This window comes from Theropithecus gelada, chromosome 5, assembly GCF_003255815.1.
Source record: "Theropithecus gelada isolate Dixy chromosome 5, Tgel_1.0, whole genome shotgun sequence".
In the NCBI taxonomy this organism is placed as follows: domain Eukaryota; kingdom Metazoa; phylum Chordata; class Mammalia; order Primates; family Cercopithecidae; genus Theropithecus; species Theropithecus gelada.
In genome coordinates this window covers 110,626,621-110,653,620 of record NC_037672.1, presented here as the reverse complement: position 1 = coordinate 110,653,620, position 27,000 = coordinate 110,626,621, and the positions used below count along the sequence as shown (strand labels likewise).

The window sequence follows — 27,000 nt, the reverse complement described above, 5'->3', positions numbered from 1 at the left end:
AAAACAGCACAACCTGTTTAAGACATAGTTTTAAATTCACAATGTAGTAGTCTTCCTTTAAAAACTTATCTTGGATAACTTCTCCACCTGCTCAAGCTTACATAAATGTCAGACACACACAATCTTATTTGCTGAAGATTATTCCATTAGGGCAAAGTTAGTCAAACTGCAGATCATGAAGTCTTGCAACTTATCTCTTAAATAATTGTTTCCTCCTTTCTGTGCTCAGAATTAATTGGTTCTTACATAAACCAATTAGTGTTATTAAACTTTCAGAAAGTTGCCAGGGTGTCTCCTATCTACACATGAAAAAATTAGAGTCATACTGATTATTAGAAGTAAATCTACAATTGCTTGAAATTTCAAGATGGAGTAGAGTAGGGGTTGGTGGGGGAATGGAAATGTTTATTCTAGTCATTTCCAACCCTGGTTGGAATCACCAAGGGAGCTTGAAAAGCATATGGATTATGGTCTCTTTTCCCTTCCAGTCTACCCCAGGATTCTGACTTATTATGAATGGGATAGAACCAGATGATTCTGTTGAGACTTTCCACAATAAACATTTAAAATCACAGCTCACCTTTGGAGCAAAAGGGGCACACTTAAATAGCTGATGACCTCACTAGCAATTTATGCAGAAATCCAGAATTTGAGAAATGTCTTCTTTATACTTTATTTTAGGATATAATGTCTCCATGACTGAGACTAAAAGTAAAAATTCTTTGTAAAGAAGAAATTATTTTGAGAAATACATAAAAAAGAGTGGCATAATGGAAAAATATAAATACAAGTAGATCATTAAATATGGCATGAGTAGGAGTCTTAACTTCCTTGTATTTTCACTGACTCTTACAATCTTTCTACAAAATATTTTCTGTATTCATTATGATGTCAAAATGTAGTGTAATTATCATTATTTTTAATCGATTGGTGAATAAGGGGACTAATAAAATTCAAAGTTTGATAATAAAGGTAACGAAGGAATTAATTCTGATTTTTTAAAGATTAAAACATTTATGTGAACACAGATTAATGTAATAAAATAGGAAAAAAAATATTACTTTGAGTGTGTATAAGATTTTAGATTCCAAAACTAAGTCAACTCACTCATAGTAGCTTTTTTCAATTAAAATTTTCTTTTTCTTTCAACTGTCTTCTTAAAACTTACCTCAAGCCATACAAATGGGACTATTTTTGCCACAATTGCACCAATTTGACAGCTGTAACACTAAACTATTAGTCACCAATGCAATGGTCAAAAGAGGTTCTTTATAATTAAAAACTAATAAAAACTCAGCTTTATGGTGCTGGTGAAGAGTGTCATTAATAACGCAAGCCACTTATTTAAAGATAATGATTCTAGTCAAGAAAGGATTCATGAACTGAGCTAAGAAAAGAAATCAGAGGAGTGATAAAGAAAAAGATAATGGGTTTTAAATAATAATAATAATTCCATGAAAGCTACCACATTTAAATAGATATGACTGAACATTTTTATTTAGACTCAAAATGGGAAAAGCAAATCAACAAAACTTTTGAATTTTCACATATAAGTGGACACTAGGACATAAGAAGCACATCTGTCCAGATAAAACTCAAGACAGCACCAATCTACTTTATGTTAATGTGGTTTCTGGAAATAATGACATACTGATGAAGGCGCTCTGGGAAGTTAACATAAAGACAATTCCATGTAGGTTTTAAAAACTGTTGACTGGGATTTCCCATGTTTGTAGAGTTCTAGAATGTAACACATTACACAGTGCCATGTTATTCTGGTTGTGATTTGTATTTTTAATCACAGTGTATTTGGTTTGGTGTTCAGACATCTTTGTGCATACATGGTTCTTGACTAAGTGTTGCAATTTCCAGAGTTGGACTTCCCTTCAGAAACAGGCTGCTGAGTGCCCAAGCAGAAGGCTCAAAAATGAGAGGGATGACTAGGCTGTCCAATCTCCTCCTACACTGCAGGCTTCACCCACAGACTACCAGGGAAAGCATGCTCAGTTTTACACTATGCTTCATGTTCATTTTCAACTCATTCTTATAACATAATTACAAAGTATAGAATACATTCCACTCTCAACTTGCAAATAAAACACTTTAAATTAAGAAAAAATACTAATATAACTTTTAAAAATCTTCATTTATCCATGTCACATTACAACTCGATGAGAACTTTATTACATATACTCAATAAGTATTATCATTGCTATCAATTAAATAACCAAATGAACAAGAAGAATGTGGTGGGCGGGGAGATTCCCCCAAAGCCTATCCTAGAAATAAGTCTTGTTCTCACCAAGATAATAACTGTGTACATTTTTAAAAGCAAATAACTAATCAGAACCTTTTCCTGTGAAATTAAATGAAAACAACTTGAAAGGAAGTTATTTTTTATTTTCTACTTAATCCCATGCAAAATCACCTATCAGTTTAATAAAAGTGGAGATGCAAATACATCTTGAAGTCCTAATAAAATTGTGACAAAAAATGATTACATATCATGGTCTGTAATTGCCAGTAATTGACATCGATTTGAAGAGCAAATGTTGACTTCTAATAGTTGATTTTCCAAGAAACCTCATGAAATATTTTGGTGCAATTTTGATAGAATCCCAACATGAATTTACATAATTTCCCCCTCAAATTCATCGTTTAATTTATTATCACAGTATTTAAATTTCTTTCTGCTGTAGGAAGTTAATTTAGAGGTGAAGAAATTGAAGCATTTGGTGGAATAAACAATTTCCTTATAATCTACATCCAGTTTAGGTACAGACCAAGAAAGAATGTAACTTTTTTTTCTCCAATGAACTTTAGAGCCAGACAGACCTGGATTCAAATCCCAACTCTGCCACATCCTACTTGTGCATGATTAAGCAATTTCCTTGTTTGTGAAATCCAGAGAATAATACCTAATATACAGGATTGTTATCATGGTTAACAGCACAATGTGTGTAAAGTGTCAGATACAGGACCACATGGGTACTCAATAAATGATCATAAATATTTTTTCAGAAAATATGAACTCTGGAATTTTAATAGTATAAATTAAAATAATAAAAAGAATTTCTTAAGCATCAGGATGTTAAGAACTAGTCATACATTTGCCTTTTAAGTCATATGATTCCAGTGAGTGTTGTAGACATTATGATGGATTGGGCAATGGTTTCTCTGTGCTGAGAAATGGTGAACATACTGATTTATTTGAAAATTTATGGTGATCATAAATTTAAATGAGAAATGTTATTTAAATATATACTTTATGTTCTTATAAGTGTGAACTAAATGATGAGACCACATGGACACATAGAGGGGAACGACACACACACTGGGACTTATTGGAGGAGGGAGAGGATCAGGAAAAATCACTAATGGGTACTAGGCTTAATACCTGGGTGATGAAATAATCTGTACAACAAACCCCCATGATACACGTTTACCTAAGTAACAAACCTGCACATCCTGAACACGTACCCCTGAACTTATAATAAGTTTTAAAATAAATAAAATAAATATATGCTTTACTTTCGAGAATAAATTTGTTTACTCATTCTCTAAAAATTATGCATTTTTCAAATTTTAAAAAACATAGAGGCCGGGCGCGGTGGCTCAAGCCTGTAATCCCAGCACTTTGGGAGGCCGAGGCGGGTGGATCATGAGGTCAGGAGATCGAGACCATCCTGGCTAACATGGTGAAACCCCGTCTCTACTAAAAATACAAAAAACTAGCCGGGCGTGGTGGCGGGCGCCTGTAGTCCCAGCTACTCGGGAGGCTGAGGCAGGAGAATGGCGTGAACCTGGGAGGCGGAGCTTGCAGTGAGCCGAGATCGCGCCACTGCACTCCAGCCTGGGTGACACAGCGCGAGACTCCGTCTCAAAAAAAAAAAAAAAAAAAAAAAAACATAGAGTTGGGAAATAGTATCTGGTTGTGGAAAGAATATTACACTTGAAATCGCTTTTTAGAACTAAGTCTCGCAAATTTGTGAAAACGCTGATAAATCACTTAACCATTTTTTTGCTGGCATCCTCCTCAATTCTAAAATTCTCAGATTCCAACATAAAAACTAGCAATCTGGACATACAAATAACTTACTTGTTAATATAAGCTAATAATTAGAATAGGGATATTCTGATTTTTGTAAAATGCCAGATTAATGTACTCTTCAGCAAACATACTATATTAGTTTAACTCATCTTAATATTTGTCTATTTGTTTAAAGCTTAGCTTTATTCTAGCTCTACAGAGTATGACACAGATACAATAGATATTTGGTACTATACCATATTTAAATATTAGCTAATCAGAGTATAGCCCAAAGAAGTCTGAACATATTATTCTAAGATAAGTTCTGCTTATAATGAGGTTGAAAGTAGATCTCTTAGTATACACTGAGAGATGTATACTAAGAGACCACACCATTGGCAACTTGGTAGAGGGGTTATAGTCAAATATGCAACATGTTTCAAGTTTACAAATAATTAAAATTAATCTTAAATGTTTTATGGAGGACAAAATAATAATACGAAGATTATTTTAATTAATGATACGTTTACAAAAGAATATTAAAATGAAGATTAAATGTGACTGCTTAATTGATTTTAATGTGCAATATCTTTACCTTGGTAAAAGTCCTTCAAAATCAGCTTATTTATTTTCTTTCAAGTCCCATAATTGGCTTTTATCTGCATTGGGGTGGATCTCATCTGAATTTTTCAAATAAACAGTTTCATTAGCAAGAGGCACTACAAATGGATATGAAAATGATATACTCAATCGTCTGTACAACTAATGTTTTCCCTTATGATGATAAAGTGGCATCAGCAAATAAACGATGATAATTTTAAAATTACTTTCTGCAGATGGTATTCCAGAATGCCACTAACAGGCATTTTTTTTCATTTCTTCATGAACTATCATGAAGGTATGTACACCTTAAGGTATGATGTACACCTTAAGGTACGATGATGAGGTAAATTTTTCTTCTTTCAAAAAAAAAAATTGAAAACTGGTTCAGTGGGTATGTGTGTGTGGCGGGGTTGGGAGAGGGATTGTCTGTCTAGAAAATAAATATAATATAGCTAAAAAGCACACCCACTCTTTTAGCAAGTTTGTTGTGCTGTGTAAATATCTGCAGTAGAAAAGGGAGGAAGAGCAATAGGTGCATATGAAAAAAGAGGAACAAGGACAAATACTAGCTATGCCTTTATTTTCCTAATTTACTCTGGTTCTAGCTTAGATATGATATCTACATGTGAAGACCAGATGATCCTGTCATATGACCACATTACTAACCAATGATCTTGCCTATGGTTCTGGATTCAAGCTAAAGCAATGCAGCATCCAAGCAACTGAGATTCTCAACAACAACTGGCACCTTTTATTATAACAGTACAGTTTGTTTTTATTTTTAACACGGTTTGGAAAAGGAAAAACATTCAACTAGATACAGAAACAAACCAGAGTGAGATCAAGTGATTTTCCAGGTGTATGCATGGTACTCTAGCTAAGCAAAGTTGCTAGGTCACAGCTGAATGCTGACAAGGGCCCCTAGCCAAGAAATCATATACTGTGCTTGGGAGAACAAAAGATAAAAAAGATATAATCACAGAAAATTACTTTATACAATAATGTTCCATTTAGAGGATTAGAAACAGAACTGCAGTCGCTGTCAAGAAGGAAGTCAACCTCCACAACATTGCTAATAATACTTTTGATTCTACAAAAAAGAATTAATGCAATCTTGAAACAACACGGCCTTTTAAAGGTCAGACAAGCAGTATTAAAATTTTCCCCAGTAGGGAAATCATTATATACTGCTAATTTTATTTCTGTAGCCTAATAAGAGTCATTTGATCTAGCTGGTGGTGAGATAAGTAGTAAACTGAAATGTAATGAATCCCCATGCAGTAAGATCTCAACTCAACGTGGGTTCTCAAGTGTCTTTCCAAAAATGAGGCAAAGACTACATCCCCCAAATTGAAAGGTAAACATATTTATTATGGAAGAAAAAAAGAGTCCATTGAGCATATGGATTATTAAGTATATGGATCCCCATTGCATCCCTAATCCCAGAGCTATGTTTAACAACAGTTTGTGTACAAACCACTATTTTAACGCTCTGCTAATGTGATATGCCATTTGTCATCTTCTGAAATTATTCAGTGACCTACTTTGTTAATTAAAACATTTACAGAGATCTTCCTTTATAGATCTAGATCACTGACTAAATGAGTATTTCAGTTACATCAAGTTGTAAGATTATTTCTATTATAAAGGAAAACAGTATTTTAAGAGAAAGAAGCAATAGTTCAATGTAAAAGGAATCAACATTTCATCCTTTGTTTAACCTTGGTTGTTTTGATTTCATTGCCATATTCAGAAAAGAAAATTAAAAGATTAATGATAGAAAACAAAAAATTAATTAAAATTTTTAAAATGCAGAGACACAGCTCACTGCACCAACATTCTTAGTGCAGCTTCGCTAAGAAGTGAAAACCTGGTGTAAACCTCCAGGAGGGAAAAGGAGAGCACATAAAATCTGTAGTTTATTCTTAACTAGAGGTCTACATCAAATATACAGTCAGTGAGAAGACACACTGCTAAAGATACAGTAGTAGAGATGAGGAACAAGAAGAGGAAAATACTTTAACCCTCCAACCATAAATCAACCCCTTCCTTCTTCTGTGCCCAGTACTCAGAGTAGCTTGAAGAGATAAAGCACCTAGTTTTCAGATTAAATAAAGATAATTGAGACAAAAAAAGAAAAATGAAGTGGAGGCATTTTTGCCTTGCTTGGTCAAAGCAAAGGGAATTCACCCTGCTCAAGCATCTCCTCCCAATGCAGCAAATTTAGGCATGAGCTCTAGGCTGCAAACTAAGCTTAGAAATGGTGCAGGGGAATGATGGAAGGAAGGGAGGATGAAATTGCCAGTTCGGAGGCTGATGGTGCTACACAGAGCTGCAGAGAAACAGGGTTAAAAGGATGCTCCTCATACCTTTCTTTTTCGTTCCATACGTTCTCTGGGGATTTTCCGTTGTTTTTTTCTGTCTCTCTCAAGATTTTTTTCCTTTTCATCCAGATCAGCCTCTCGAACTTTTTTAATAGAAGCAGCAGCGTGAGCCATTTTGCAGAGGAAATCAGCAGAAGCAGTAGCAGAGGATCAGTTTCCACTCCCTAGCAATCCAGGTGATTTTAGAGCTCTATGGAGATGTGATTTTCCCCACCAGGGCAATGGCTGGCAGCCAGAACACTCACAAGATAATCCACTCCGCCCCCGAGCTAGGTCATAATCTTGCTCCAGCCTCTGCAGCACCCATAACTCACTACAATGAACTAAGGTCCCAAACCGAGACCTCCAGCAGCATAATACCTGCACGCACACAGGCATAGGTGTGCACCCACAGTCAGAAATGGTCCCGGGGGAAGGCGGAGCACTAGACTTCCAGCTCTTCAGCAGTTGGGTGGCTGCAAGTGCAGAGAAGCATCCTACTAGTTGAAAAAGCCATCCTTAGACACACATCACCAATTGGAACAGTCTTTGGGGACTCCTCCAGACAGTCTGTGTCTTCTGACTGGAGCCAGGAAGAGGCCACCTCTGTGAAACTGCTAGGGGGTGGGTAGTTTATTGCTGCTTCCAACCACACCTCTATGCAGGGTGAGAAGAAAATGGTGCAGTCTCGCTAAAGGACTCTCTCTGCTGCTGCTGCTGCTGCTGCCGTGCTACTGCTGTTACTGCCGTTGCTACGGCTGCTCTGCTGTAGCACATGACATGAATTCCTGCCTTTTTCATCTCACAGCCCTTTCCTTCTCCCAGGTTCATTTAAAGTAAAGAATCGACGTTGCTGTTTTGGGAGAAGAGGAGCACAGTTGGAGTTACTTGCCACTGCCGTGGCAATACAGGGGTGAGCAGGTCTGGGAAGGGCTGGGAGTAGCCAGGTCCTCACTGTGCCATTTACAGATCCACGTGAGGCTGAATTAGGGAGCTGCATTAAGCAGAGAAAGGAGCTGTCAGTGAACACACAGTATAATCTGGGTTCAGCGAGGTTTTCCTGGGAGAAAGAGGGGGCAGTTCAAAAGAGGGAGAGGAAGGCAGGAATAGAGAAAGGGAAAGAGGAAAGCAGGCACCACCCAAGCCACTCTTTATCACTCAGAGAGGTCACACAGGTACTCATTATTAATTATCAAAGGCTTTTGTTAAATGCAAATTTACTTGAAAAGCAATGTGATGAAGTAAAGCAGGATTATTTCTGAATGTTCCTGTATATACACTGAACAGGGAAGCTCAATGAAAGAGGAAAAGAGGATACAAGCTGTTAACTCAAGAAGATGAAGTTCTCTATAGTATTCCAGTTATGTATACCGCCCCAGTTTTATCAAGGTCCAATAGGATGCCAAGGATGGCACTCACTTCTCAGTTATTCACTCTTAGCTGGAGACAGAATCACACCACTATATTGTATATAGAGCACGAAGGACGTTCCTTCCCAATACACACAACTGTTGCATTTTAGGAGAAGGGTTTTCACTACTATAATCATTGATAATAAAACAATATAATGAGTCTACATATATGCTATTGTTAGAAAAAGAGTAAAATAACATTAAAAGTGCTCTCCTAGAAAATGATATGTTTTTGTATCCTAACCCTGATGACATATCTGCTTCCACAAATGGAAAGCGTCAAGTCTCATTTCTTGCACTACATAAAGATAGTAAGAGAGCAACTCTTCTGGGGGGAAAATACTAACATGGATGGTACATGTTATAGTTTATGTAACATAATTTGCAATTTTTCCTTTTACCTAAACTGAGTTGAAAGCAGCAAGATTAATAAAATATCCCATAAGCAAGCAAAATGCAGTCCACAGTAGTATAGAGAACCTAGCACTTAATCTGATTCAAAAGTCAGTCAAAGGAAACAGTAATCACCACGGCGTGGATCAGCGTTGTATTGTTGATACGATGGTCAGTCAACTTACAGACAGTAAAGGAGGGGAGAGAAGGAAGCAGTTTTTATCATATATGGGGAGTATTAGCTTTCCCTGATCTGAGCAGCTGAAAATTCATGTTCCAAAAAAAACAAAAATAAAAACAAATCAGCTTCATGTGTATCTAAGCCCTTCAAACTCCCTTGTCTGAAAAACCTTTTACATTTTTACAAAGAAATACACATAGCCATTCAGGCTTTCTGGGAAGACAATGTGTGGATGTGGGAAGGATTCTTCTATCTCCTTGGCCGGGGGAGTCACTGTCTGCCACTTGACATAGCATACTTCAGACATTTTCTCCTCTGAAGTACTCTGGAGAATCAGCTGTTGTGGTGTCAAAGCAGTCATTAGGAAAGAAGATGGTTCGGGGAAAGCAGCAAGACTGGAGCACAGGGTGTTCTGAATGCCATCTGGCAATTCTCTTCTCTTCTACTTTAAAAGAAATGTTTGCAACAAGCAAGTCTTACTTGATTCGTGGATGTCCATTTAGCTTAATAGCATGAGTCCCAAGGAAATGTGGCTGAGCCTCCTGCAGTGCTTTTCCTGTTGTGAGGGTGACTCCAGCTTCTTCTGGCGCAAGACCTTTCCACTGCCCCTTTAGAACCTGCTGATACACCACCAAAATATCCTCTCCTCTTCTAGAAATCTCATTAAGAAAGTGAAAAATCATAAGCACAGATAGAGAAGAAAGTGAGGAGTTCTGTTGTCCAAAAAAAACCGTTTTATTTCATTGGCTTTTAATGAGCTCAATATAGACTCTCTTGTAAAATCAAACAGTTATTAATTACATTATGTTGTTTTCTGATGCCAGGAAAAGTATACAATTTTACACGTTTTTTAAACTTCAACTTAATAAGTAAAAAAAAAAAAGAAAAAATTAGGCATGGTTAACAGAGTCTTAGTCTCTAAGGCTCTTTTACTTTCTATAAACAAGTATGACAGCTCTTTTTATCTTCGTCTCATAAAGAAAAGGTAATGAACTAGGTGTTAGTTTGTTAGATGTTAGATTGACCGACATACACATTGCACAAAGCACTGTGATTGTCACATCTTTAAGAATCATAATTACACTACTTTGCTTATATTTTCTCATAATACCTTTAAGTGTGACACAGAAGCAAAGTCACCATGTTTTTATAGAAGAGGACACTAGAAGCCAAACGATTTTTTCCAGGTATCTTTCCTTGGGATGGCTCACAAGGACAGGAGGGCCAAGGTTCAGTGCTCTTAAATCAACCTACCTCGGAAAACGAACCCACTCAAAAAGACCTCATTGAGGGCTTTTACTGTTCAAATAACCAAACAGGAAATCTGAGACAATTAATATAAATATTCGTAAATAAAATAAACTGATCACAAGTCCATTCTTACATGTGATTTTTATTTCTCTTTTCCTTAATTAAGGAACAGATTGCTCCCATAGGAGATAGTAGCGCATAATCCTTTTAAGAAAGCTAGGCAAATTAGACATTCCTACACAGTGATAACTATGCCTCTTTATAACTAACTTATTCAGTAGTGAGCTGTTGAGAAATTGATGTTTTTAAAATCTTTCCTTCTTGTATACTTGTGTTGCTCAAACTTACCTATGATTTCTATTTGAATGGAAAATAATGGGTATTAATTCTCTGAGGAAAGAGAGTAGCGCACACTCACCAGCTGACCTCTGCACAGACAAGGCACCAGGTTCCAATCCCAGGAGCTCACAGCCATTGAAATGATGCATGCACCACATTAAAAGGCTCTTCCTATCAAATCTCCAGCAGAGATATAATTCTGGCTGAGTTTTGAGCTTGTAACAAAAGCTGATTCCTTCCACAAAGCATCACGACCATCAATGGGATAAGCTTGTGTTGCCTTCAAAGGTAAGGAGCACACTGTCCGTTCACATTTCAACTTGAGAGCCAGCATAGACTGCCCTTCAGAGAGGGCATATTTTATTTTAAAGACAGGAGATAAAATGGCCATTTGCTGTCCTCACTGTCCAGCACTCCATTGATCAAATTCCAAAGAAAATCCTCTGCAGACATCAGGCATCAGTCAGGCAGCGTTCAATAACAACTGAGCTAGCCACATGCAACTTAATCTCCCCCTTCACCTTCCCTAGCCCTGCCCAGGAGAAGTAGCTATGCAATTGAACAGCATATATTGTCACTCTACCACAAATGTGGTGTGGGTGCTGAGTGGAAAGAGAAGCAGATGCACTGTGAAGACAGCTAAAACATCACCTAATCAGGGAAAAAAAAAAAAAAATGTGCTTACTTGAACTATGTTTGAACTATGTGCCAAGAGTTCATTATTCTAATCAAGTTCGTGGTGTTAATCCATAGTTGAGGCTTCCTCTGTTTTTTTGGAACTAATGAGTGATCACGGTAAGGAAAAGCAAACTGAATAAGTGAGTCCAATGGCATAGCACTCTGAATTTGTTTTACCTGAAGCCAAATGCAAAAGCCAATTTGATAATGCACAATTACCAAAGCAGAGCTTGCTTATAATATAATAGATCCTACTTTCTTGTGATAAGAACGTTTCTACAAGGAGATGATTTGGCTAAAAGGAGAATGCAAAAAAGGTGTCTTCCTTCTACTCCTGCCTGAGGAAAGGAAGCAAGGACACCAGCTCTAAATCAAAACAGGCGGTTTTCATAGGCTGAGAAGGAGATGTAGAAGTAGTCTCAAGACCCCCAAGTGTATGCCTCTCAAGCTCATAATGCTTCTGAAGTTTCACAGAAAATTTCTGGCTAGTAACAGTGGCCAACAGACAAGGAATGAAAAGCTACCCTCTGGACACCCCTTGACATAAAGAAGATAGAGCCGCACAAAGTGTAGGTCATAAATAGTGACCATTCTGTCACCACAGACCTCCCTTTATTATGTCAGAGGAAGTCTGGGGATTACAGACAGCAGCCACACTGCAGTGGGCAGAGGGAAGGGAAAGGTACAGAGAAGGGAACATTGAAAAAGCCACAGTTCAGAAGCAAAAGACATTTCCATACACATCCTGTCTCCCCCTGCGTCCTCCCAACCCCACTGCCCCCTCATTCACTCATTCCCAAATGGACAAAGATGAGTGTGCAACAGTGTAGCTTGTGGAGTCTGCCTGTGTAAATAGGCTGGATTTGCTAATTGTGAAAACTCTCCTGATGAAAAAATCCCCTCCCTAGAACTTCCTAATCAAATTTATTTTCTGTGCTCTCTTTAACAGAAAATAAAGAAATTTATTCCAGAGTCAGAAAAGCCCCACAATGTTAAAATCATTCTTTTAATTTACTATAATAGTATCTTAAACTGAAAGCCTAGGGATTAAACTTAAAATTTGCCTTTTAAAGTATCCTTGCTTTAAAATAAAAACTTTCTCATTGTCCTCATCTTATTAGCATAAACAGCTTCTATTTGTATCTTCTTATCATATATAGTTACTAAAGGCCTACTATGAGCCAGTTATGAAGCACTGGGGATCTGGTAACAAAAATGACCAAACCCTTGTCCTCAAGGAGATGAAAATCCAGCCACGAAAGTGATTATTTTCAGCCTTCCTGGAACATCTCAGTCACTTTGTATAATCTATAGTGACTGCAATTACTAATATTCAGATCTGGCTAGAAAGCTGCTTCAAAATCTTCAAATGCTTAGCCCAAGTTTCAAACTAGTATCTTCAAATGTCTTCTCAGGGCTGCTTTCTTCTCATAAATGATGTTTTATTCTATTGCTCACAAGGTTTTTTTCCAAAAAATATACTGATTTTGGATAAGAAATCCTCATAGTCTATTAAAGGATTGAAACATTACAGTTAATATCTAACTCTACTTATTGTTGTGTTTTAAAACACATATAACTTCCCCTTTTGGTTTGTAACAGCTTTTTATAAAAGCTCTGGGTATATTTCTTAGCCCTTTTACTTTGTTCAAATGAAAAGCACTGAATTGTAGTTAAAATGTGAAAATTCAATCTCAAGCCTGTTAACCCTCAATGTCACTGAGGATGTTTTTGTGTGCTTATTTATGTTGTGCCTTTATCCATGAAGAAATTTGTTGTTTTCTTTAGGAATTATATTTTTACTTAGAAATTATACGTTAACAGCTTTAGCATCTCAAGGGAAACAAATTTATTGGTAACTTTGATCAATACCTGAAAGTTTTACATTTACACAATGTCACTTAGATGCACCATTTGGATAAACTGTTTGATAGAACATTTTAATTTGACTATTTGCAAAAGAAAAAGATTGATTTTTCTTGATTGGGACAAAGCTATTTTTAATTGCTATTCTTTATGTGACTCTAAGTCATGTGTACCTTAAATTTTCACAAAATAATTTTGTATTTACATATAAATTAGTAATGCTTAAAAGCCTGTAAATGTAATTTTAAATGACTTGGCTATTATTCTATACTTTTTATAGACCATGAATTATAGCCTTCTAATTCAGTATGCTTGGCCAGTAAATAATTAGCAAAAATATTTTCTTATTTTTCAAAATTAACAATAGAAAAATGGCAAAATGTAATCTTAGAGCATATCCAAATCAAATGTAGATGAAACATTCAATCAATGATGTATCAGGTCTCCAGTTTCCCAACCCAAAGCCCTTATTGTTAAAACACAAACCTAAACACTTTCAGCAATTCCAACAACCAGTTCTATGGCCAGTAAAGTCCTGTGCAGCAGACACTACAATAAATATAAAATACTTGTAAAAACATGTTTCAATAACACAACCACTCAAAAAACAATCCACCTGCAGCTGCATTGTTGGCACCAGAAAATTGAAGTGCTACCATCTGGTCATTTTTCACCTGGAGAAAATAACTATTGTATCCATGGGTACTTGGCAATTTTTATGAAGTTGTAAACATCTGGATTATTACTGCTTCTGGATGCTGTCATATTTAACTCTTTTTTTTCCCCTCTGAAAGAGCTTCTATGATCCATTTTCATTTCTTTACCAACAGACATAAGATATGCTTGCACCTGTTGTTTAATTAACCTGCAAATAAAATCTGTTGCTAGGCATTCCTTGTTTCTTGCTTTAGGCATGTGATATGGTTTGACTGTGTCCCCACCCAAATCTCATCTTGAATTGTAGCTCCCATATCCCCATGTGTCATGGAAGGGACCCAGTGGGAGGTAATCGAATCATGGGGGCAGGTTTCTCCCACGCTGTTCTCATGACAGTGAATAAGTCTCACAAGATCTCATGGTTTTATAAAGGGCAGTTCCCCTGCACACACTCTCTTGCCTGCCGCCAGGTAAGACGTGCCTTTGCTCTTCCTTCACCTTCCACCATGATTGTGAAGCCTCCCTAGCTATGTGGAACTGTGAGTCCATTAAATCTCCCTTTCCTTTATAAATTACCCAGTCTCTGGTATATATTTATTAGCAGCATGAGAATAGACTAATACAGCATAACCAGCACTTTTCATTTTATACCCACTCATGCAAACTCATATTCCATAAATATGGAAACCAAAGTATAAAATTAAATAAAATCTTCTTTAGAAACCACATTTTCAGTGGTAAAGCATGTTTGAGCTTTTTTGTGTGACATGGTCTTTGTATCACTTCTAAATCAGATCAACAATCAAAACACTAAGCACCTGTATGAACAGCATGTGTTTCCAGCTCATAGGAGCCAGGCATTCAGACAAACACTACTGCTGAAACAAACTAGAAATACTGGATAAAATATAAATAACTTCTTAAAAGCAACAAATAGCTGGGATGATAATAAGGAACTGCCAGGCAAAACTGAAGGAAAATGGAACCACAGAAAGATAAGCAAGCAGGGAAATTGCTTTTGTTTCCTGAGTGCATTTCCCTGCAAACTTGAGCTTTTATTTTGAAAACTTCCTAGGCAAGAGGACAGATATCAAAGGTCAATGTCTACACAAGGTGCACAGTCTAATAGGGAGCCCTCTTCACAGTCATCTGAGATCTCAAAAAGCAATACTCTAAGGGTAAGAGCAGAATAATAAATAACCAGCCCTTCAGCAGATTTATAACCTGGGTTTTATCGCTGAGACTTACAACAAAACTCAAGCTTCGAACTTGGTTTAAAATGCTCCACAAGTCACTTGTGACCACAAAGCCTGGCAGAAGTAAATGTCAAAGACAACCAGGTGTACAGCAGAAACAACAAAAAAGAGAAACAGGTCTATAAAGACTTCAAATAACTGAGCTGTGAACAAGGCACTGTGAAACAAAAGAGATAGAGTAAGGGAAGCAGTTATGGTTCCCTAAAGTAGTATCACTTAGTTGGGAAGTTAAGCAAACTGAATTCTTTGAGTACAGATTTATTTCATGGGTGTTTTTTGTTTTTTTCCACTACCTCTCCACCAAAACATACTACTTTGCATAAGAACAGATGATTATAAATGTTAGCAAATGAGAAATATAAGCATCAAATGAATGGCAGAAACAATATGTACTACAGGACTTCAGAAAGTTATACTCTTTGCTTAATACAAAGTTTTGATAATGATGTAATAAATCTTAACAGAGAATTGCAATTTGAAACATTTGAGAATTCAAAAGCATCACCAAAATCTGATAAATAAGATGTAATTGAAAGAACTCAAATAACATTTTTCTCACAAATTAAAAGCTTTTTATGAAAACCAAACTTGATGGTTCAGGTAGAAACTTTGGGCAATGTTTAACCCAACTAACTTTGTAAAATAAAAACATCTGTAGAGTGTGTTTTTTTTTTTTTTTTTTTCTGTTTCAAGTCCTGTGATACACATAGCTTCAGTTCCATGTCTTCACAGAAAGGAGTAAATTCTCTCTCTCCCCTAATGTCTTGAAAAACAGAGTAGAAGCTGTCTCAGCAAACCTTTACTTAAGAAAATGTTTCCATTTTTCTCTATAAATGCTGACTGATGCCCACCATACACTAAAAGCTTGTAGCTTACTAGCCATTCTATAATATGTATACATTCTTCTTCCACTAGTAAAGTTATATGCTCAGCAAGAGTCAAGTATGTTTATCCCAAACCTTTTGATCCTATTGTACTTGCTATTGCAATTACATAATTTAAATAAATCATATATTATCTAATAAAAATGAGTTCCAAAAATTGTTGCTTTACAAAAATTAAGATGAATGCTTTGTAAGAACTTGATAAAGAGGAATTTCTACAATATTGCTATTGAATTATGGGTGTGACTGAAACAAATCAAAAAGATTGGGGAGGAAGCTTCGAAAATATTTAGAAGTTCTACAATCAAATTGTTTTGCAAGTGTCTTTAATTACTGACTGCATTTAACAGATAATAAATCAGAGAATATAGGTGAGACAACGCCTACAAATAGGTATTGTTTATTTTTTAAAAGACAAAGCTAAACCCCAAATTCTGGAAACTTGTTAAATAAAATATAATTAAATAAAAGTTCTTGACATCAGATCATTGGTAAAAGAATGTCCAACTTACATGTTTCAAGTTGAAATAAAATGTTTAAACTATGCATATGTCAGTTTTTTCTCCACTTTAACCATCTTTTTTATTAACTAATCAAATAATGGTTTTGCTACTGCCATGAAATAAAGCTTCTTTGCGTGGTAAAGGGCCTCAAATTTGGGTTTTTGAATCCTAATTTGGGTTCTATGTTGGGTGCATTACTTCACCATTAGGGGCTTCAATCTCATTTCACATGAATGAAGACAATATCTACCTAACAGAACCAAGTAAAATAGCACATGTAAAACATCTGGTAAGAGATCAATAAATGGTAACTGCTATGATTATTGTTCTGAAACAAAACAAAACATGAATATAAAAGTGTAAGAGAATAAAGTAGACTTACAAGACCGAAACACGATGGATGGACTGGAAATAAGATAGAATCACCCCCAAAGATAGTGTGTGTGCAAAGAGATTGCTGATCACTTTGAATGGTCAGCATCGTTAATAAGCTCACACTTTTTATGACTATTTGGTAATGATAAAATCCAACACTGGCTGGATGCAGTGGCTCATGCCAGTAATCCCAGCACTTTGGGAGGCCAAAGTGGGTGGATCACCTGAGGTCAGGAGTTCAAGACCAGCGTGGCCAACATGGTAAAACTCTCTACTAAAAATACAAAAATTAGCTGGGCGTGGTGGCGTGTGCCTGTAATCCCAGCTACTTGGGGGGCTGAGGCAGGAGAATCGTTTAAACCTGGGAGACTGAGGTTGCAGTGAGCCGATATCACACTACTGCACTCCAACCTGGGCGACAGAGCAAAACTTCTTCTCAAGAAAAAAAACAAAAAAATCTAACACACAACTTGGAACACTTTGGAATGAGTCTTAAAATCAGTGAGCATGTGTGCTTGAGAAGGTATTTAATATCCCTGATAGAAGTATAGCTATTCATAGTCATTTTAGTTAATGGACTTCATTGTTAAAGATTTAGACCAGGCTTTAATCAGAATAAAGGGACACCTCACAAAAGCTTTGTTTCGAATGGAAAAACACAACAAAGAACAATCACCATTTGACATCAAATTCCAAATGGAAGTCTCTGTAATAGGTTCTTTTAAAAATAGATTTATTACCAAAGCAGAGTAATAAATAGGCAGGAGATGGACTTTTATTTCACTCCTATAATTGATCCAGTTTTAGTTAAGGGCAGAAACTGGCCCAGTTACAGGAATAAAATATAAGAGTACACAGTCAACCAATCTGTCAGCTTGGCACACCTATGAAATATTGTGAAGAAAATTTGTTAGAATAAGCATCTTTCTCACTCATTAGATTGGAAATGAAATGTCACCTTTCCCAAACAAAACAAAACAAAAACAAACTAACAACACATACAACCACACTGTAGGAACTACAGTTATAATTGAAGACAAAATCCAGGAAGATGAACTTCTGTAACTTGGGCATCATTCTGCTTATATATTTTCCATGCAGTGTCAGCATTAAGGATTATGACTGAACCCAAAAAGAGATGACTTTAAATGTAGAAGCGTATTTTTGGGTAAATCACAGTGGAGAGTTTCAATTATCCTCCACACCTCTCTGGGCCTTCTGGAGAGGCAGCTTGGAGACCCTTCTCCAATTAAAGCGAGAGTGTATCTCACTTCCATACTGTAAAACTCTATCTTAAGAAAAGGATCTGCTGCTTAAAACAACCTGAAAACCACTGAAATAACCCATGTGAATTTTTTGCCATGTGTGTTCACAGAAACTAATGTAGGTTGGTAGCCCTCTGCTGGATGAAAGATATTAAATCCAGTTGCTCTGAAGTACTATCTGAGGAATTAAAAGTCTTCATAAGGTTTAGACGGCTACTTTAACACTTGCTGTGTATATTTTTGTGTTTAGTGGATATTTTTCTGTTTTGCAGAAGAGTAAAAGAGAATGTTCTTTCTGTCAAGCCATACCATATAACAGCAAGCTAGAATAACTGAATACAAATTATAAATTTAAATACTATATAATTTTTTGAGTAAAAATAGGAATTGAAAGAAAGCTAGTAAAATTTAAGCTTCAGCAAAATATTTATAAGTTAGCAGTTGCCACGTCTCTCTCCCAAATCTTTAATGGGGTTAAGGATTTCTCTTAACTTCATTGTAGGTTAAACCAAAATATGTATAACCAATTTTTTTTAAAGTTTGTTTATGCAGTCTCACACTGTACACTAGTATACATTAAGTTAAATCTAGTCTTACACATATTTGAGTAATATAATATGATCAGGTTTTTTGTTTAAGGTAAGAAAATTTCAAACATGATGGTAGAATTACAATAGACTATTCAATTTTTAAGTTGGATATACAAACACAGTTTGTGAAGCATGTCAGATCATGGAACAATACTCCACAGAAATCGTTTCACAAATGAACCTTCATGCTTATAGCTGACCCAAATGGAAAACGATTTAATGTGTGTTTGACAGCAATAGTAAAATTAATGAGTCTTGAAATAGTTTCTTATAATCCTGGATCAATTTTTGGTTAATTTTATTCTGTATAGCTAATCTTTTCAAAATCCCATCTTTCTATTGTAGCAATTAAAACTGTCTCTTACTTTCCACCTTCTCTTTTCTCTTGTTACATGTCTGGCCTCTGTCACTGCTGCTTCCTAAATCAACTGATAAGGTCTTGCCTGGTCCACAGTCTCTTCAACTTTCCTATCCTCACCACCTGATACTGACTTCCAAATTTTGCTAAGGGATTAAGGAATTCTTTTACAATTCTCCAAAAGCAGGACCAATTTACTTTTGCATCTCAGTTCAGATAAAAAAGTTTAAGCTTTGATGTCAAATTTTAATTCCAACCTAGGTTAATTATATGCCTAAGACTTCAGAAGGGCTACCTACTCATAAAATTTGCCTGTGACCAACTGCTCATAATTTTACTAAATAGCCAAAATTCCTCTCCTCCTGAATTTCTATTCAGCTTCGCCTGTCTGCTAGGGCACCCCTGTCATGCACATTAGCTTCTCAATCTGATTGGATTATCACCTATTTCCTGGAGTCATTTTCTAGGGTTACCACAACCATCAGGCATGCTGAATTGAGTTACATCCTGTTTCTGCTGCTCACTGTCCATAACTAGATACTTCCAGGAGGAGTCCCAAGATACTATATTATCTAAATTATGTTCTTCATTGTTACCCGTCATTTCTTATTCCACTAATTTTAAATCCCACTCACTTTGTTTGCTATATTTTTATGATCCTGTGTTCTCTTTCAGTTTTTTCCCAATTATGCTTGTTTTTGTTGTCGTTGTTGCTTTTCTTTGAGATGGAATCTTGCTCTGTCACCAGGGCTGGAGTGCAGTGGCACAATCTCAGCTAACTGCAACCTCCGCCTCCTGGGTTCAAGCGATTCTCGTGCCTCAGACTCCAAAGTACCTGGGACCACAGACGTGTGTTACCACACCCAGCTAATATTTTGTATTTTAAGTAGAGACAGACTTCCATTATGTTGGCCAGGCTGGTCTCAAACTCCTGACCTCAGGTGATCTGCCTGCCTCAGCCTCCGAAAGTGCTGGGATTACAGGCATAAGCTACTGTGCCCACCCCTCCCAATTATACATGTGTTCCACAATTCTCTTCTCTTCTTCAAAACAACCATCTATATTTGTAGAGCTCTTTTTATGATAACAAGGTTTTTTAAAAGGTTTTATTTTGTATAAACAAAAACTAATTACTTTGTTTTTTCACCTCATTTCCAGAGCAGACTTCCTACCATGTCTCCATCAAAAACACGGTGAAACCCAGTCTCTACTAAAAAATACCAAAAACTAGCCGGGCGAGGTGGCGGGCGCCTGTAGTCCCAGCTACTCGGGAGGCTGAGGCAGGAGAATGGCGTGAACCCGGGAGGCGGAGCTTGTAGTGAGCCGAGATCCGGCCACTGCACTCCAGCCTGGGCGACAGAGCGAGACTCCGTCTCAAAAAAAAAAAAAAAAAAAAAAAAAAGTAGAAAAAGAAAAGAAGAAAACAACAACAGCAGCAACCCCAGCATTTAACTTTTGAACAAAAGATGTTAGCATTTCACCTAAGGAACAGGAACATTAAGGAGGAGTTATATTCTTACCTCACCACTGAAAAGAACAAGCTGGAGAATGATAATGTGGTCAAAGGAGATTCAGTATTCGACCTGTTCCTATTACTTATCAAACCCTAGGTTTCCGAGGCCCTTGGTATTTTAAAAAATACTGCCTATGTCAGGATTTTGTCTGTCTTCAGAAGGAAGGAATCAAAGGCATGGGGGAAAAAAGGGAACAAAAATCACAACTAATATTTTTTAACCTAAAACCCAAATATCAGTATTTTATTCTACATTGAAGCTTAAACAACTTACTCTTGTTTTATATTTAAGCAAATATTCAGATGTGTGTACATATTCCACTTCCTGAAAATGACTAATGGATATATTTAATACGTATACTCTATCAACTTTATATAGCTGACTTTTAAAACACTGACAATAAAAGCTTGTACTCCTAAATGTTGATGAAGCATTAAAGGTACAAATAATATTCAGTAATGCATTGCCAGAGATCTTATGTGCTTCAAAAGTACCAAAGCAGTCTTTTAACTGGATTTTGATTAGTGCTAAGCAGAATTCTAAATTATTTTAGTCATTAGTCATAAATTCATGACGATATATACTGGAGTGTCTTTTGACTACTTTCAAAAATTGCCATTAAAATATCACTGACATTCTTTTCCTTTATTTCAAAATATGTTTTTCACTTTAAAGAAATCTTCAGTGTTAGACAATACTATTTTTAAAACAGTTGATGTTTTTATATCATGAAGGTCATCAAACCCAGTCAATTTCTGGCCATCTAAGCAACTATTTCTTAGCATTTAATGCCAAGGTTTTTCTTATATGAATGTTTTTTTAAAAAATAGTGAAAGAGGATGAAAAGTTTCAAGTCATCATGACATAAGCCATATCATAGTATTTGCATTCCACATTAAGGACATCTTCATTTTATGCTAAGGATTATAGCAAATTAAGTTGCAAAGAAATCTCTATCTATAATTTAATCACATCAGGAGTAGACAACACAGAATTACATTTATGTGAGCTTGATGAAACAGATAATATTTAAATTAAAATATACTTGTTTTTCTAAGTAAATGAAATACTTAGGCAAATACAAGGAGGAAAAGCAATTCTGTGAAGAATGCAGAAAATTAAATACCATGTTGTGTTAATTTTTGTCCTGTTTTCTTTTCCCCACCTCCCCTCCTCCTGTGTCATACTTTTCTATTGGCCCAAAGTGGGGAGAATAGATGGATAGGAAAGTAACCCGGTAAAGTGAAGAGGAACCGAAAATGAAGTTAGTCCTGGAACAAAAGGTGAGAACAATAAAGAGGAGGATATCTAGAAATTCAGTTCCATCTAGGTATGTGGTTAAGATACTAGGAAATATATTACTAAATTACTAGTGACCTCCATGCTGCCAAATCTCATAGAGATTTGACGGTCCCTATATTATCTGACTTTTTAACAGCATTTCACAGTTGGACATTCTTTCCTCTTTTGGAATCTTCTTTTCTTAGTTCTGGTACTCAACCTTCTCCTGTTCTTTTCATGAACTTTCTGCTTTGCTTCAGTTTTCTTTGAGGTGTCCCCCTTTACTATCGGAACTCAAATTCAGAACTGTCCTGGGGCTTCCTCTCTTCTTAGCCTATTCATGCGCCCTACCAGCAGCATCTGCTCCCATGGTTGTAAATCTCATATTTGTGCTCAATCCAAAGTTCCTATCTCTGGCTCTAGCCTGTCTTCTGAGCTGCCCATTTGACATATCCACTTTGATGTCTCACATCCTATTTTTTTATTTTTTTCCCCCAGAATGTTTTTTTCTCCAGGCTTCCCCATCTCAGTGACCAGTACCCAGCCAAACACCTGGGATTGTCCACATTCAATCTATCCCCGAGTCTTATAAACTTTTCCACCAAAATATGTCTTCCATGTATACTTTTATTCATCCCCACAGCCACCAGCCACCACTGCTGCTCATCGGACTATAACCATAACATCCTATCAGCTCCCCTACTTCTACTCCATTCCTCTGCCAGTCCTCTCAGTGCAGCAGTGTCAAATTACAGAATTGCTTTCACTTAGCCAATGCCCAAATAATTCCAATAAATTTCCACTAAACTTAGTAACAACTCCAAAGCCTTCATGAGCTGGACCCTCTTTGTTTCTCTCTCCTCACCATACGCCAGCGACACTGGCCTTCTTTCAGTCCCTATGTGCATCAGGGTCTTTCCCACTTCAGGGCTTGCATGTGTACTTCCCTCTGCCTGGAATGTTGTCCTCATTCTTGCATCTGACTCATCCTTCAAATCTCACCTTCAGTATAACTTGGTCATAGACGCCTCCTTTAATGCATTCCCAACTCAAGCCTAACTAGGTCTCCTTGTAAAACTCTCTTACACAAACCTGTGTTCTCTTTCATAGCATCTACCACAACTTCTAGTGATATAAGTAACTGGGTTCTTATTTGTTGAATTTTTTTTCTCTTCATAGGAACAAGTTCCCGGTGCCAAAAAACATTAACTGACATGTTATATGAGCTCTGTAACTTTTTCTTGGATAGATGAATGAATGCATGAATGTATGAAAGAATGAAAAATTTGTTGTTGCCAAGAACATTGGAAGGAATAGTAATAATTAAAAATGCTAAAGTTATATATTTCTAGAGTCCAGTTAACACCACTAATGCCTAGAATTTGACACATCCCTTGGGATCCACATTGAATTTCCTAGAGAAATTAAGGATATTTCCTTCTCACAGATAGAAGAAATACTATCTCTGCAAAAAGTTACTCTGTATTTAGTTAAAGCCTGATTTTTGGCACTATATCAAATTCATTCATTTGTGTAAAAAACTAATTATGATACATTTACATATATACATTTGGAAAGATATACATCAACATGTTATCAATAGTAATCTCTATAATTTGGAAAAAAGGTTTGTTGTTGATTTTATTCTATTTTTTAATTAATTAAGGTCTATAGTTCGCATCAGAGTCTACTCTTTATGTTGTACAGTCCTACGAGTTTGGACAAATATATAGTGTCACGTATTCCAGGATCTTACATCATTACAGGATCATACAGAATAGTTTTACCACCCTAAAAATTCTCTGTGCTTCATTTTCATCACTTCCCCTTCTCCCCACAAAAGTTCTGACAAACACTGATGTTTTTACTCTCTCTAAAGTTTTGCCTTTTCTAAAATGTTATATAGTTGGAATCAAATGGTATGTAGCCTTTTCAGGTTTGTTTCTTCACCTAGCAATATGCCCTCACAGCTGCTCCATATTTTTTTGTGGCTTGATAGTTCATTTGTCACTGAATAATATTTCATTGTAAACTGTAATACCACAGTTTATCCATTCATCTATTTAGGGATATCTTTGTTGCTCTGATTTTTCACACTTATGAATAAAGCTGCTGTAAACATTCAAGCGCAGATTTCTGTGTGCACCTAAGTTTTCATCTCATTTGAGTAAACACCTAGAAATATGATCACTAGATTGTATGGTAAGACTGTGTTTAGCCTTGCTAAGACACTACCAAATTGATTTCCCAAGTGACTGCACCATTTTGCATTCTTAACAGCAGTGAATGAGAGTCTCTGTTATTCCACCTCTTCACCAGCATTCAGTATTGTCAGTGTTTTGGATTTAGTAATTCTAATAGGTTTGTAGTGTAAAACAACATCTTGTTTTAATTTGTGATTTCCTAATGAGATATAATGCCCAGCATCTCTTCCTATGCATCTTTTGCCATCTGTATATCTTCTTTGATAAGGTGTCTGTTCAGATCACTTACATATGTTTAAATTGAATTGCTTGTTTTCTTATTGTTGAGTTTGAAGAGTTCTTTGTATATTTTGGCTACAGTTTCTTTATCAGATATGTGTTTTGCAAAGTTTTTTTTCTCCTAGCCTGTGGTTTGTCTTTCTATTCTTTTAACTGTGTCTTTTGTAAAACAGAAGTTTTAAATTTTAAAGAAGCCCAACTTATCAATTTTTGTTTTTCTGAATTATCCTTTTGGTGCTGTATCTAAAAACTCATCATCAAACCCAAGGTCACCTAGATTTTCTGCTATGTTATCTTCTAGAGGTTTTATAGTTTTACATTTTACATTTAACTCTTGATCCATTTTGCATCACTTTTTGCAAAAAGTAGAATATCTGCCACTAGATTAACTTTTTGTTGCATGTGGGTATGCAATTATTCCAGCACCATTTGTTGAAAACACTCTCATTTCTCCATTGAATTGCCTTGTATCATTGTCAAAAATCAGTTCACTGTATTTGTGTGTATCTATTCTGTGCTCTCTATTATTTTCCATTGATCTATGTGTTTATTCTTTCACCAGTACCACGCTGTGTTGATTACTATAGCTTTATATTGTCTTAAGTTGGGTAGTGTCAGCCCTCTGTTATTTTTCTTCCATATTGTGTTTATTATTCTGAGTCTTTTGCCTTTCCATATAAACTTTAGAATCAATTTGTCAGTATCCACAAGACAACTTACTGGGGTTTTGATTGGGATTGTATTGAGTCTATAGATCAAGTTGAGAAGAAGTGAAATCTTGATAATATTGAGTCTTCTTGTCTATGAACATGGAATATTTATTTAGATCTCCTTTGGTTTCCTTCATTATAGTTTTGTAGTTCTCCTCATATAGATCTTGTACATGTTGTATTAGAATTACATGTAAATGTTTCATTTTTTTGGTGCTAATGAAAATGGCATTGTGTTTTTAAATTCCAATTCCAATTGCCATTGATGGTATAAAGGAAATCAGTTGACTTTTGTTTATTAACCTTGCATCCTGTGATCCTACTATCATCAATATTAGTTCCAAGAGGTCTTTGTTATTGTTGTTGTTGACCATTTGGGATTTTCTACATAGACAATTATGCCATCTGTGAACAAAGAGAGTTTTGTTTCTTTTTCCCAATATATCTGTTATTTCCTATCTTGTGTTATTGTATTAGCTAAGCTTCCAGTATGATGTAGAATATGAGTAGTAAGAGAAAACATTTTTACTCGTTCCCAGTCTTAAGGGAAAAGCAGCTAGTTTGTCACCATTAAGTGTAATATTTGCTATAGGCCTTTTGTAGATGTTATTTATCAGGTTAAGGAAGTTCTCCTCAATTCCTAGTTTTCTGTGATTCTTTTTATTTTTTGAGGAATGGGTGTTGGATTCTGTCTAATGCTTTTTCTACCTTCATTTATATGATCATATGATTTTTTTTTCCTTTAGCCTGTTGATGTGAATTACCTTAACTGACTTTGAATGGTAAACCAGCCTTGTATACACAGAATAAATCTCACTTGATAATGGTATGTAAATCTTTCTGTTCAGTATTTTTATATCTATTTTCATGACAGATATTGGTCTGTAGTTTTCCTTTCTTGACATGTCTTTATCAGGTTTTAGAATTAGGGATATACCAGCCTCATAGAATTAATTAGGAAGTCGTCTCTCTCCATTTTTTGGAAGACATTGTAGGGAATTGTTATCATATCTTCCTTAAATGTTTGGTAGAATTAATCAGTGAAACCATTTGAGCCTAGTGCTTTTTTTATTAGAAGGTTATTAATTATTGATTTGATTTCTGTCATAGATACAGGCTTACAGATTACCTATTTCTTTTTGTACAGGTTTTGGTAGATTGTACGTTTCAAGGTATTCGTCCATTTCATCTAGTTGTTGTGCATAATATTTATTTATTGCTCTTTTAATATCCATGGAATGAACAGTGATGATCTATCCCTCTTTGATTTCTGATATTAGTAATTTGTGTTTTCTTTCTTCTTTTCTTTGTTAGTTTGGCTAAAATTTTATCAACTTTATATATCTTTTCAAAGAATCAGCTTTTGGTTTCATTTATTTTACTCTATTGCTTTGTTTTCAATTTCATTGATATCTGCTGTAATTCTTACTTCTTTTCTTCTGTTTGCTTTAGGTTTACATAGTTCTTTTTCTTCTCTAGTTTTCTAAGATAAAAGCTTAGAATGACGGATTTTTAATCTTTCTTCTTTTCTAAAAAATTCATTGAATGCTATAAATTTCACTTAGTAGGCAAATATAAAAGGAAAGTGGAAACTCTGAAACATGCCTTGTCCAACATTATGTAAATAGCACTTATAAACCACTAAGATATGTTAGATTTTATTCATCATATATACACATGCACATATATGATTTGTGTGTATATATATACATATATATGTGTGTGTATGTGTGCGTGTGTGTGTGTGTATATATATGCACACACACATATACACAAGAGGAAAATATCTATAGCTATTTTAGGTTTTTACTTTGAGCTAATGGCTAACTCAAATTTCAAAGTTAGCTTTGTAAAAGCTAAAATAATTAACAGAGCTTAAATATTTGCAGTATTCTGATTTCCCTAAGTCTGGGCCTATAATTTCTCTTGATTGTATCTAAAATTAATAGTCCTTCAAACAGAGTCAGTCCTGGGCAAAAATTGGAAAGTTTTCATTTATACAGTGCTT

At 35.7% G+C, this 27,000-nt stretch overlaps 1 protein-coding gene across 40 annotated transcripts in view; it reads right to left on the bottom strand.

The window, feature by feature from the left end:
* Positions 1 to 27,000, bottom strand: part of ANK2 (ankyrin 2) — a 706,278-nt gene that overhangs the window by 262,269 nt on the left and 417,009 nt on the right. For 5 of the 40 annotated variants that reach the window (XM_025384673.1, XM_025384669.1, XM_025384677.1 and 2 more), the window contains exon 1: positions 7,003 to 7,726. The exons of the other annotated variants lie outside the window; for them this stretch is intronic. In XM_025384673.1, coding sequence (XP_025240458.1) covers positions 7,003 to 7,131 — 129 coding nt within the window. In that variant the 5' untranslated portion in view covers positions 7,132 to 7,726. Of the gene's footprint in view, positions 1 to 7,002; positions 7,727 to 27,000 lie in introns of those variants that run through there. 40 annotated transcript variants of the gene reach the window in all.